The following is a 13,994-nucleotide window of genomic DNA, read 5'->3' on the forward strand; positions in this document are numbered from 1 at the left end:
AGGAAAACACAAGAAACTGTTTAGCATTCAATAAGAAAACATAACTAACTTACAGCCACAAGTGGATATACTGGATGGCAATATTAAAAAGAATTTGTGTACTTGCCCTTCTTGTAACTCCAATGAGAAGAGATAATATCTTTATAATAAAACAACAGCTTAAGCCTCTTCAGTTTAAGCTAAACAACTGCTGTAGAGGCCCAAAGCATTTATGACACATCGTCACACAACTGGATTTATGTCGTGGATCTGGATTCAACTAGATTCAGCTTGTCAGCTTAGTGCTTTCTGGTTACAAGTGCGGCACTGCAAAGCCCAGAAAAACTCCCCTTCGCTGAGGATGATTCATCTTCTCCCATTGAAGACTCCCAAACGGAACCTTTCATTCTCAGACACGTGATGATCCTGCCACATCCCTGCAACACCCCGGTCCCACAAACTTTGTTAATGTGGTTCTTCTTTTAAGCAAGGTGCCATCACTCTCTAGTCCCAATAAAACCTGTCTTTGGGCAGCAAGACTGGTGTTGTTACTGATAACCAGCACCAAAATCACAGTAGTTTATGTAAAAGCTAGTTTCAGAAAAGGTTCGAAGCAGTCTTTCCACAGTACACAGGTCTTACACCAGCCTTCAGTGTACAGGTGAACTACAACATTCATTTTCAGAGGAAAAAAAAACCAAAAAAACAACCAAACAAAAACCAACCAACCAACCAAACCACCCAAAACCCCCCCAAAAAATTCCCAACAGGACCACCCTCATGACTGAAGTTGCAAATAGATGGTCTCTTTGGTAATGCCGTCAGCTCCCCTCTGGTTGCTCACTAGGGCCCTTCTAACTTAAAACACCAGAGCTACAGATCTCCAAATATTCCCTAAGTTTCCCTAGGTAATACCAACTGGTTCCGTTTAAGCTGTTTAAATAGATGACTTGAGCTCGTCTGGCAGACGGAACATATTAGGGAGCTCATGTGAACTAATCCGCTAGGAAAAAACACGAGGGCAGCAACAAGCCACTGAAAGCAGGAGCATCTTCACCAGGCACAGAGTCCAGAAAAGGACAAGTGTCCACAGCCAGAGATTTATCAGTTGTAGGAAACTCTTCCAGCTCTCCAACCTAACTAGCTCCTTTCCAACTATTATCCTGTTATTTCTACTATTTTGTCCCCTAAAGCCCTATTTCATACTCAGTTCTTTCAAAATCCCAAAGATTACCCACAGATTCACCCGCTCCATCATCTGGTTCTCGGGGTACCCCCCTTTCAATTTGTCATTGCCTTTTCTTGACATAGGGAAATTCAGAAACAACAATTCCAAGTATCCTGAATCACAAGCTGACCCTTCAGATATTTTGTCAACACAGTTTAATAACTGCTTTTTCCCTCCTTTTTTATTACCATTGCTTTGCAACACCTATTTTCATGTTTTAGTTGTGCTTCACACACCCAAAAAATGGTACTTTATAATCTCATTCTTTTTCTGACCAGGTATGGACACTTCTAGCAAATTACTGAGATTTTTTTGGCCACATTCTCCATCAAAATTTTTAAACAAATTCTTCCAAACAGTCTCTCCAAACAATTCAATTTTTAAACTAAATTATCAATATCAAATGCATACAACTTTACCCTTAAGATATAGCTTGGAGGTGGGAAAACAAAACTGGAATCAAAATGCCAAGAAATATTGGTCAGAAATCTAAGGGCAAATAGTGTTTCATAGAAACATTCTGCTTTTGGAGCATATAAAAAATTGTGAACAGTTCTGTTTAATTTTAAAACGCATGTCTTCAGTGAACAGACTCATCATGCAAACTTAGCAGGAAAAAAAATGGTAAAAAGGGGTCAATTTTAAATGAATACCAAAAGAAAAAAGGATGAGAAACCAAAATATGATTCCCCATAAAATCAGCACAGTTCAGACATATACTGGTACCGCTCAGGAAGGGAGAGCAAGTGCAGAACATCCATACAAAAGCCAGGAGGTTTTACAGTTCCTATAGAGTCAGAACTCTTTCTTCACTCTGTATTTACCCGTCTGAATTTAAATGTGTATAAGACGACTGTAGTGATGAAGTTTATCAAAATGCCTATGTGAAAACACACCCCCGTTAATACTTAAACAGTAACAACTGATAGAAGCACATTTGCTTTCAGGGTGGTGTTCAGAAAAGTAAAGGCTCCTGTGGTGTCTCATAGAGGATTGAGATTATTCATTCAAAGGAATTATAAAGTGCCTTTAAATGCAAAAGCAAGAGCTATCACCAATTCAGAGACAGATAAAGACTAGAAAGGATTTAGACATTCAATAACTGATCCCTTTCTCCTTGCTGTAGGAACTTTGTGTGTACCTTGAAAAATCTTTAGAAGGTTCAATTTTTAAATTCACCACCCAGAATTAGTCATGGTGGAGGAATTTCACTCTGGAAGCTATCTTGGCCAGCACGTACACCCTTCTGTCAGCCTGTCTGAGTGCAAATTGACTCAAGATATTCCCCAGTCAGAGGGACAAAGTGCTACAGGTCACAACCTGATTGCGATAAAGAGAATACAAAGCAGCGATTTCTTAGCTCAAGGCAGCAGGAGAGAGGTGGCTGGAGGATTACTGGAAAGCTTCACATCTTCCTTCCCTTTACTTTGTTCTTAAATAAAGTCTTCAATGAATGATAGCCTCTTCCGAAAGGGACGGATGGAGTTACCTCAACTGGTGACAGCAGATATGGCCACATTTGGTTTCAGCTATTCTAGTTGCTCAAAGTATTATGAAGATCTCCAGCAGAAATGGAGAAACATATAACACCACCCAGATTCAAGACAAGCTAGCATACAAGAATTATCGTGATCTGCCGTGATATCTGGCCAAACGCAGACCAATATGGAAAGACTCAGACCTTTCCGAGATTCCTCCATTACAAGTTTGTCAGTGTAGAAGTGTCAAGAAAATACAATTTTCTAATTTTAAAATAATTTTCAATAAGCCCACCGTGACCTCATCCTGCCCCTCTAACAAGAAGAGGACACAGCCTCCAGAGCTTGTGGAGGTCTCATTCTTTAATACCTGTTCACTGAAAACAAAGATTCCATTTTCAAAACACGTGACAGAATCTAGAATATACAAAGATTTGGTCAGCAGAATGACAATGATAAGTAAATGCTATCAGATCATTTAAAATCTGATCACAAAATCAACAAGAAAGTCTAAAATCCACAGCCGTGTCCCCTCTTTTTTTCCTTTAGACTGAAGAGTTGTAAGAAGTTAGGATTTAGAATTATGGGTATATACTTCACTTATCCAGCTGGCTTAGAAACAGGCATCTGTGGTTTCTTCCCAGAGCACATACATACCTAGGAAATTGTATACATTTAATACACACGAGCAAAAATTTAATTTGTGCCACTTAATGGGCACGAGTCTAAATGAGCTCACCCAGATCCCTAACACAGGCTAGAAACGGCAGCACGGAGCCCCACATGGGCTGATTTACCCCGCCAAAACCTCCCTCCCAAACCAGAGATCAGGTATCTCCATCTTGCCTCGCAAGACACACATTTTCCTTCACGGTTTTCAAGAGTGATATCTGCATTTCCCCTTCATGGGATGTAAAGTGTTCAAATAACATCTCCGTTAGTACCGAAACAGCTACTGTTATTTTCCAAGACAGGATTAGTTTGGGGATTTTTTTTTAATTGGCTTTTTTTTGCTTTTAAAAAAAGGTGAAAAAATCACTGAATTGTAGCCAATTCATTAATGCTCTGTAGCGTTATGAAAGGCAGAAGGTGTTGCCAGGTGTACACTCATAAGCAACAGTAATTTATGGTGTAAGCAAACATAGATGGAAAAGTCTACTTAGATAATTAGTGTTCATGTGGGGAGATTTTTCTGGGCTTCACTCTCTGCTAACACAAATGTTGGAAAAATTGACACTTCCTACCATAAATCTAGCTGGAGAGGAAAGGAGACAAGGAGACTACGGCTTGTCCTCTTCTGCACTGGAAAACAATTTTTTTTTGTACCAAGCAGGATCTAAGTCAACAACAGACGAAGCAATATACACCCTGGCTCCATCAGGGCATCGCAAAACGCAGCAGCCCAAAAATTCTTCAATTGCTGGGGTAAGGCAGTGGCACAGTCTCGGGAGAAGCAGCCCCCAGGACTTGGTCTTGAGCTTACTGCACCATCTGCAAAAAGTCAGTTAACTTCTGTCTTAATGACCATTACTAATTGCTCTGAGGTCCTCAGCAGGATTCCTAGGCTGGGGGCTTACAACCGTGACACAAGGTGACTTAACTTGGAAACTTCTCATCTTTGGAGAGAAGTTGCTGAGGTGTCGGGCACGCGAGGAAGCCACTGGCAGAAGCTCCGCAGAAGAGGTTAAGGCAGCTCAGAAATGTGGGGCAGGATGGCAAGGGTAACGCTTGAACAGCAACTTGCCATCAAAGTCACACACTCTCATTCCCTGTGAGGAGCGGGATAAGATGACCGAAGCCTGACTTCTGACCTGACCTAGGCAGATACCGGGAGGTTAAAGGTCCATGCACAATCCACAGAGCTAGATGGCCTCCCTAAAACTCTCTCTTAATCAGTAACCGCCAATTTAGAATGAAACATCTAATCTCGAGCTGTTTAAAATTCAAACAAACCCTTGTAAGTAATTGCTGTTACTTTCCCTCAAATTCTGCTCCCCATTTCAGTTTCACAGACCATAAACTCCATAGAAAATAATAACTTTTGACTTTCAACTCTTCCTTTATTAAACTGCCTACAATCACCAGAGCGGATGGTCACGTTTTTAACAATGCAGCTGAAAATGAATAGAGAAAAATAGTCGTACTCTGATTTGCAAATTCAGTCTTTAGTTTTCAAAAAAAGTCTCTATAAATAATCTTTAGCTGCTATGCTACAAGCTTGAATTTGAGGGGAAAAAAAATACAGAATTAGTGCTGAGTAACCATCAAAGAAACCACCCACCCTTCCACAGAAGAAAACAATTACTTTTCTTCGCTTCTACAGTTGATCCAAGGCCATTAAAAGATTTTCTGTTGACTTAAGTTTGATTTTTTTTTTTATTTTTTACAGCCTTGGTCAAGAACTCAAACTGCAAAATCACAGCATGAGATCTTACCTTGTATCCACCAATACGATGCTCTTGTTTAAATTCTTTCCCATTTTTCAGCCATCGCATGGTCGGTGTTGGGTTTCCCATCGCTGGACAACGAAATTTGACGGTGTTTGCTGCTGGCACCGCATGTAGCCTTTTCTCCATTTTGTCCGTATGTGTCCAATAGGGTGCCCCTGTATCAAAGAAATACATCCAGAAATATCAGTACTCAGAAACAAGAGTTCCCTTTCCAGTCCCTTCCATTGATGTAAAGCGCGGCTCATATTGGTTTTTAAGCGTAGTTTAGAAAAAGTAGATGGCTGGATATCATATGTTGCAAGTGTTGACCAGAGCTTTCCAAATGGCTCAGTCTGCAGCTTTAAAGTATATAATTTATGAAAAAATTCCAATATTAACCACAGATATCCTTTATTTTGTGTATGTCAAGTAAGATAGAAGGACCAAGTTTTCAGCAGAGTCAAACGACCGACGCTTTTGGCCTCAAGCTGAGTTACTTGAGTGCTCAGCAAACTTTGAATTCTTGGAGCTTGGCTGTGAAGCCAGACAAAGTCAGACGACCTGTTAGAAGCATCAGCCTTAACCTTTCCCCATCTGTTAGAAGGGGAATAAACATACCTACCTGCCTGGCAGCACGTTAAAACTGACAGCGCAGGACAGCAGGGTGAACCGCGCTGTTACTGTCAGAGAAACCCCTGAAATATATTTACAAATACTTCTGAAGCCTTAACCGAAGAGGTTTCAAGCAAAACTCAGCAATAGCATTTATCATTTTGCAGGGATTTCCCACTCTCATGAGCCTGGTGAAGCCCAAGTGTTCAGTGAGGTCCAGCACCAAGGCACAAAATAAGAGTGTCTCTCCCAGCCCGTTTTTACTGAAGTGATCACTTTTACCAGCTCCTGGCAAGGCTCTCCTGGCTCTCACTCCTTGCCATGCCCTGACCCAGCCTGTGCCCACATGAGGAGTATGAGGAGCACATGGAAAACCCCTCTCTCATCCAGGTTCTCAATCATTTGTCATGCACCGGTACAGGAAACACAACAGAACAAAATATAAAACTGCACATGGGTTTTTACCCTCCAAGAAGTAAATCTGGATAGATAGATCCATGTACAAGGTTATCCCATGCTCTGGATCCACGTGCCACTTTGGCTACACTGCACAGCGTCTTCACGGCATGGCTTCAGTTGTCTCACCATAAGAGTTTTTACAAAGTTAAATATTCAAGATCTGTTTAATAGTAGGAAACATTAATTTCTTTTACAATGGACTTTTCCTGAAGCAAATCAGATTAGTGTGGAATTTTTAGGACTAGAGGGGTCCAGAAAAATAACTTTATTTCTCTCAGCCCTGTTTCATTTCCTTCATTAGCAGCCTAACACTCCACTATAAATAAACTCTTCCGTTCCTCAAATATTTATAGCAGTTCTTACAATCACTGCAAACTCAGAAATCCTGCTACCCCCCTCTAAATAAAAATACAGCTGGATAGAAAATACAGGAATAAATCCTTTAACAACGTCTCTCTCAGTATAAAGAAAACATTCTACAAGCAAGTCTTATAATGATGCTAAGAACGATAAGTGATTTTTTTTTTTTTTTGCCCGAAGTGGCAATTAGCGTTAAAATTAATGAAGTAGAAAAGCAAAGCAAATTTGTCCATGTAATCAAAACAGAAAATCAGGTAACTATTGAAAATTTAACTGCAACACTAAGAAGTTGTTACACAGACTCAACTGAATTAGGGATGCAAGGAAAATCACTGTTAACATTATTTGCTCAAACCAGGGTCACATTAAAACAACAGAAGACTTTAAACAAAGCCAACCAAAGGAATTAACTACTACACGCAAAACCCAAGTTACATTACAAGTATGCCAAGCAAAGGTGGAATTACACATTGGTACTGATATATTAAAAGGGTATTGTCTCGGAAACTGCTAAACATCTTCCACAAGGCAATGTATAGTGACCACTATTGGGCTTTACACACAGTTCCCACAAAGTCAGAGTGAACTGTGGCGGGTCAAAGCCAATCAACCATCCAAACCAGTTATACTGGTATCTCAGACAGAGCAGAGTGCTGAGATTTGACCCCAAAAAGGCAATGCCAACTCTGCAGCCAGCACGGTCACTTCTCATCGCGTCCGTCACACACACAGCTTCTCACACGTACAGAGCACACAAAGCTCGGATGCAGCGGCTGGCACACACAGCCTCCGACCCACAGGCTCCACAGCTCGCCCACAGCGATGCTGCTCGGCAGCACACAGGCGGGATGGACCAAGCTCTGGAGAAGCTCCCATCAAGGATGGTCCAAGCTCTGGAGAAGCTCCCATCAGGGTACAGCCCCAGACCAGGGCATCTGAGCTGGTCAGGCTCCAACTACCAACAGTTCCCCAAGCAAGTCTGCTTCATGCAGCCAGGTTTAAACTGCATTGCAGTGCAGCTCATCCTCCGGTTTTCTTGCATATAACCCCCCCTTCCATCAACACTCACTCTTTAAAAAACTGATCCTGGAAGAGAAACGTTCCAATAAGACTCACATACAACAAATATATAGGGAGGAAAAACTTTATGGTGGGAGCAGAGAAGTGGTCAGGAGGATGCAGGCAGGAGCAGAGAGAAGCAGCTCAGTTCTGTGCCACGGGAGAGGAGGAAAGGAAACTCCCCAGGCTGGGAGAAAGGACTCTGCTTGGAAATACCCCCATCACCCAACGTCGCATCAGCATAACCTGCACTGCTCCTGAATTACAGGAGAGCTTAGAGAAAAACATGCAGGCATCACATGTTGCAAACACTGTCTGAAAACGCTTCAAGACATCCTACCATTTTTCACTTGGTAGTAGCAACGTATATTGGCAGCTCCTCAGTGTGTTTAAGGGAAGAAGAAAGACAGCAACATGCACAAACTGTAACACCCTCATTTTGTGCGTTCACACAGTGACTGATCTGATTAACACACAGCGTTTCTCATAACCTAAAAGCACCTTTTACTGCTTCTATTCATCTTGAGAGGAAAACCAACCAGATTCACTGAAACTAATAATGAAAGTAGTTAATGAGTATGTACCACCAAGTGCCCAGCCCTCTTCCAGTGTCCGTCGCATCCCATCTTTGCTAACGGGACAGGTGGAAGTAGGTAGCACCGCTGCTAACAGTTCACAGTAACAACAGGGCAGACTCCAGCACAGAGCGGTAAGGAGCAGCAGGGGAACGGGTGGGAATTCCTGATTGCTTTTAGAGCTCTCATTAGTGAAGAAAATATCCTGCTGACCCACACTGCACTCCACTGCAAATACATTACATCTAATCAGGCAAATCTCCTGCATGTGAAATTGAAATTAGGCAGCCCAGGGGACCACTTCACTTCAGGACTCCTCAATTTTTATTTGGACTTATCTAATACAAAGAAATACAAAAGTAGTCAACTCCAAGCCTGCCTGACAAGCACCTCAAGCAGGCAATAGTGCGCCTGAAATGACCACATTAACACCCCCCCCCCCTAGGCAACATCCAATTTTTGCTGTTCCCTTGAGTGGGTTTCCACTCTACAGGATTTGATGAATTTGAACCTTGTTTCATCCTTTTTGAAATTCTTCAAGGCATGAAAAGAACAGCATGTGGATTACATTTAGATAACTTTTTGTTCTTGGTGCCAATTTACCATTGCTTGGCTCAGAAGAAATTGTTTAAAGGGTGATAAGGGAAAAAAAAAAAAAAAGTCATAAAGCTTCCAGTCGCCTGACTTGAATTCAAGGCAGAATAACAACATCTTCAGGGCAACCCAGGGGTCTCTTGGTGGACCTCAGTGAAACCATCACGACAGCTGCTGCCTTGCCAGCACCAAGTCAGGATTATAGAAATCCCTTACGTTAGGGCTACCTCTCAAAATCATTATGAGGATATGGCAACAAGTACCAACAATGGATTCTCCACTGCTGCCAGTAGGAACTGACCATGATCAGCCCTTAGCTTTGCAGAAGGAAGTCCCAGATCACTGTCCTTGGAGGTGGCCCTCCAGAACCAAGTTAAGGCACCTCTTTAGGGCAACAAAAGGAAAAACTGAGTTGCCAAGAAAGCCATTTTGTGGAGAGAAAGAGAGAGAGAGAGAGAGAGGACTATTTTGCAGTGGAACCAATCCTGCACCCTCCCCACAAGCACTAATCCCTTCAACAAAAGCTGGAAGTAATAAAAAGCTATTCAGGATGCAGTCTGGAACAAATCTACCACAGTGTTTTCTCAGACAGTTAAAATATCTGTCAAGCTAAAAGGACACCGAACGCAGAGAGTGCAATCTGCTATGCATGCCTTTTACTTAAAAATACACACAGGGCAAATGGTCAAATGCACATGTGTACACTCCAGTGCCCTCCTCTCCCAAGCACGAGCTGCTCCTCACAGCTACCGAGCCACTTACAGCCTCCGCTGACCTCAAGAGCAGTTGCGTTTTCTAGGCAGCCTTTTTTTTAAAAAAAAAAAAAAAATCATCACACTAGGTTTCCTCAACAGCCTCTCTGCTTGCATTTTGAAAACCTTGGCCTCTGAAACATATATTTGTAACAGAGGCAAAGCAAATTTAAAAATCTTAAAAAGAAAAATACTTACCATCATAAATAAAACAGCTCTAAAAGGTTTGCTTTAGTTTTAAATATGCAGGAATGAGAATGCCAAGGTTGAGTTTCCTGTGGAAGGCACTACAGCCATTTCCTGCCTCATCACATCATAATTAACATGCCAGGACAGCTGGACTTTATCAGAATTGTTTCATCAAAAAGCAACAACCTTTGAAGACTATGGCCTTTTGTTTCCATCAGTAAAGGCATAACCAGGCCAATTTCCATTGCTTATCCGTAATGATCACAGCTGTAATTTGTATGTAAATTATCAAATTGTTTTAGATCTGTAAAGCTTAAACCAGGATTCAGGAAACACTTAAAAGACTCCTTCTTCTGTTAAAAAGCAGCAACTAGGGACTCTGGTGAGGTCCTGGACTTCCCCAGGCTCTGCCTAACATAGGCAGGAGAAGGTGGTGAAGGGCATTTGACCATCACACACCACCGTGAGCCACGTGGCACACACTCAGAGAGGATTTCAGGCTGCTTCTCAACCCCTCATTTGCTTTTCAATCTGTCTTGCAGCACTGTATCTTAAAGGAGATGCGGCCTTTTGGATGTGATATAAAATCCAGAAGAGAAATAGCGATGGGAGGACTTAGAAAACACCAGATACGCAAGCTTCAGTGGTTTGCAAAAGCACCACACCAAATCCCACCCCTAACTTTCATGTAGCTCTGATCTTGCCAAAATCTCAACCCTCTTTCAGCAGCGTTGTATTAATCCAATCGAGTTACTATGATGCAACTTTTCATTGAAAACAGACTACTTGCAGGGATGCAGTGCCACGATCATTCTCTCAGCTCCAGCTCTCCCCGACGAGTGCTCAGGCGTCGGGAGGAAGGCTGTGCTGCTCCCGCACCCATCCACAGCTCCCAACAAGCCCCAGCAGTTTTGTGGGCACCTCGTAAAAAGCTCTTTTGCATGAGGACTTGGTTGTGCAACGCTCTGCTCAGGGGCCATCTGTCTTCTTGCAGTTTCCCCTCTTCTACACCGCAAGAGTTTGCGCTCTCCCCGCCATCCGAGAGGTTCACGCTCTGGAGGCATCTTTCATTTTGAGCAGGGAAAGTGTGACTGACCCCTGCTGAAGTACAGACCCCATCCCCGGCAGACGGAAATTGTCAATGGCCTTTCACCAGCTCCTGAATCAAGATTGATTAACGGTCGCTTAAAATGATAGCTCACATTACAGGAACATCACTGCTGTTACAGGGGACACCACCGGTAGCTCTCCCTGTTGCAGGAAAAGGAAGGAATCATTACCACCACACTACAGAGACTTGAGATGAGATGTTTTCTCCTCACCAAAAGCCATTTGTGCTCCCCACGAGTCACCAAACCCATCAGCACAAATGAGAAGCGCAATTGTCTTTGCTAACACACCCAAAATACTGCAAGCCCTTTCCTGACCAACACCAATAAAGCTCTGAAGTGATAACAGACATAGGGATGCTTCCTGAAAGGAATTTCTACCCACTAGTCCTCTTCAGGGGAATGCTAACACTGCTTGCATTGGCAGGTTTTGCCTAGACAACTTCTTTTAAAAGCAGTGTCCCTTTTCCAAACTCGCCCATTATCTTTGCCACCACATTCCTTTGTCAGAGCAGCCTCCAGCTGCTTAATCTCAGCCACTTCAAGCTGCACCTGTGAATCAGACAGGGTTAATCACACTAACAGATGGCAGGGGCCAAATAGGCAGCTAAGAACTTATATCATTTTAAATAGCATCTAATGTTTCACAGCTTCAGACCAGGGCCAGTCGTATACAACAGTAACTAACTAGGGGAGCTGAAATCAGGCTGGTACTTTATCATCGGAACAAGTGTTTCAGGCATACAGTATAGCTGCCAATTACTAATCAGGCTGAGGAGCAATTATACTACCTGGCTACTGCGTTGGGTAACTAGCTGACATCTCCCATGAAGGATTTCTGTGTTCTGACTGCTATTGACTTTACAAAGCACAAGCGATAGCGATAGACAAAGCACTAGCAGTCACCACAGGGATTTTGCAACAGTGCATAGGGGCATAAGGAACCAATATGAATTTTGCCTTTTTTTTTTTTTTCTTTCTTAGCAACTGCTCTATTTAGAGCCTATTAATAGCTTTCCAAATTCTCTAAAGGGACTGAAGTTTAACATTCAGATAGGTTTAAGACTCTTTTAGCCCATTTTCATCATGCATAAGTAACTAAAATGTGGTTTTAATGCTGGATTGCTTTCTTTGAAACAAACCTTGAGGTCCTTTGGAGACAAAAAAAACCTCATTGTCTCCAAATTCACTCTCCCCGGGGAGATTTCTGCTGAGATTAAGGATTGAAGGATTTGCCTCATTACAACTTAATTTTATTTTTAAAGTTTCCATACCACCTTTTAACAAAGTGAGCTGGATCTTTGTTTCTTCTGCTAGATTTCAGCTCAGGTTCAGGGAAAGTTAGTTCATCTTGTGAGAGTCTAAGCCAGACAAAGACTGAACTTCAATTTAGGAAGAAAGAAAACTGCAGAAGAGCTAGCAAGAAGGGAGAAAGAAAGTACAGACCAGTAAAGCATGTTTAGAAGAATATTAGTTTATTTTTCTTTTTTCTTTTCCAAGTTACGAACTATGTGAAACAGAAAATGGAAAAGGACAAAGATAACACTATTTGACAGCCCATGCAGTTAACAATCAAGAAGCTCTGAAGGCAGGAGTGCGAAAGACGGGACATTATTTTCCACGTGGATCTTGCTAGTGACTTCTGGCAGTTGGCTGTTACTTACTCATCTGGTTGCTGTCATTCACAAAGTCCTCGGACCCATCATTGTCGTCTTCATCATCCCCAGAGGAAAGAGCATCTGCACATTAAAAATAATCAAGTCTTTAAACCAGCCTGTTTTGCAGACAAGTAAACCAATATGCTTTATCTTAGATGATCTATCAAAGAGAACAGATGTTATGTTAGTTGTGCAGAAGCTAAAGAAAAAGAAAATACAGCCACAAAATGTTCTATTCTTATTAAATTCTAACCAATCTAAGCTAATAATCATTAAATTCTACAAAGTTCCCAAAGGGAGCTTGCTAACTCCTAAAATCCCTCTCCACTTACAATTTTTATTTTTCTTAAAGACATTCAGTTGAGCAGAACCGAGCGTCTCCAGAACAATTTATCTCTAAACTTAAAGGATGTAGGACACCCCTTTTCCTCTTCTGATGTAGGGGGGAAAAAAACCCTTGTGTTCATTCTACTGACTTTATCATCATCACAGCGACTCTGTATAATTTAATCCTGTCACAGTGGCATAAAACAGAGGGTTATTCAGCAGCTGTTAATCGCTGTAGATCCCATGAAGTAAAAGCAGTATATATAAACTGAGTCCGTTTCAGGGTCAGGACAAGGGGGAAAATAACTGAAATAACTACAGAACTCAGCTCAGCTCGCTGTGCCCCAGTGGATTGTTTCACGTTATATCATAATGTGTCTTTATATCACATTTTACAGCTGCTACATGCAAAAACCTACATTTAACTCACTCACCTGTAACATTTACAATGAAGTACAGAGTATCACTGTCTAGGGTCCTAACAGCAGTGCAAGCATAGAGGCCCGAATCTCTGGGTGTAGCATCCTTAATTTGTAAGTACTCCCCAATAATCACTGTCCTATTGTCGGGGCCCAGAGGGACCCCATCCTTAGTCCAACTGATCATGACGGCGTCTTTCAATTGACAGCGCAACTCAAGCGGTTCTCCTGGAAGTGCTGAATATACATCTGGCTGAGAGATTTGGTATTTGGTTGGCGGCTCTGCGAAGGTGGAAGGAAAGGAGGAAAAAGAAGAAAGAGAAGGGAAAGGAGAGAATTTCCAACAAAAGTCAGTGAAGGCCCTTTTTATCCACAGAAATCAAGTTACGTTCAATAAGAAAGTTGCATCCAGATTACCCCAGCAATCTGTCTTCTAAAACTGAACCATATGCAAGTATGGGATAGGTTTTATTTTCAAACAAAGCTCATTCCCTTTTCAGCAGTGTCTCAGTACATGCCTTGTCCCAAGCGCCATGCAAAGGCACAACCCTTCCCGCTGGTCACAGCAAGCCGACCCTGGGGGCTTCACAGTATTTGGATGTGCCAGCAGGATTTCAAAAAGCAAATTCAGTTTTATACTCTAGAATTTATGTCTTTGATTCAAAGGAATATTTATCTTTCCCCGTCTGATTTTGTAAGTAGCTTTTTTTTAAAAAAAAAAAAAACCTGAAAAGATCTGTGTTGGAAGAAAAGGATGGCCAAAAAAC

At 42.0% G+C, this 13,994-nt stretch overlaps 1 protein-coding gene across 9 annotated transcripts in view; it reads right to left on the minus strand.

The window, feature by feature from the left end:
* FGFR2 (fibroblast growth factor receptor 2) overlaps positions 1 to 13,994 on the minus strand; it is an 84,215-nt gene that overhangs the window by 52,475 nt on the left and 17,746 nt on the right. For 4 of the 9 annotated variants that reach the window (XM_026851197.1, XM_026851199.1, XM_026851198.1 and 1 more), the window contains exons 3-5: positions 13,243 to 13,509; positions 12,488 to 12,562; positions 5,121 to 5,290 (exon numbers count right to left, since the gene is read on the minus strand). In XM_026851197.1, coding sequence (XP_026706998.1) covers positions 5,121 to 5,290; positions 12,488 to 12,562; positions 13,243 to 13,509 — 512 coding nt within the window. The remainder of the gene's footprint in view (positions 1 to 5,120; positions 5,291 to 12,487; positions 12,563 to 13,242; positions 13,510 to 13,994) is intronic. The other 5 variants (XM_026851203.1, XM_026851205.1, XM_026851204.1 and 2 more) reach the window with 2 other exon arrangements.

The sequence above is a fragment of the Athene cunicularia genome (assembly GCF_003259725.1).
Source record: "Athene cunicularia isolate RWA chromosome 6 unlocalized genomic scaffold, athCun1 chr6_part1, whole genome shotgun sequence".
In the NCBI taxonomy this organism is placed as follows: Eukaryota; Metazoa; Chordata; class Aves; order Strigiformes; family Strigidae; genus Athene; species Athene cunicularia.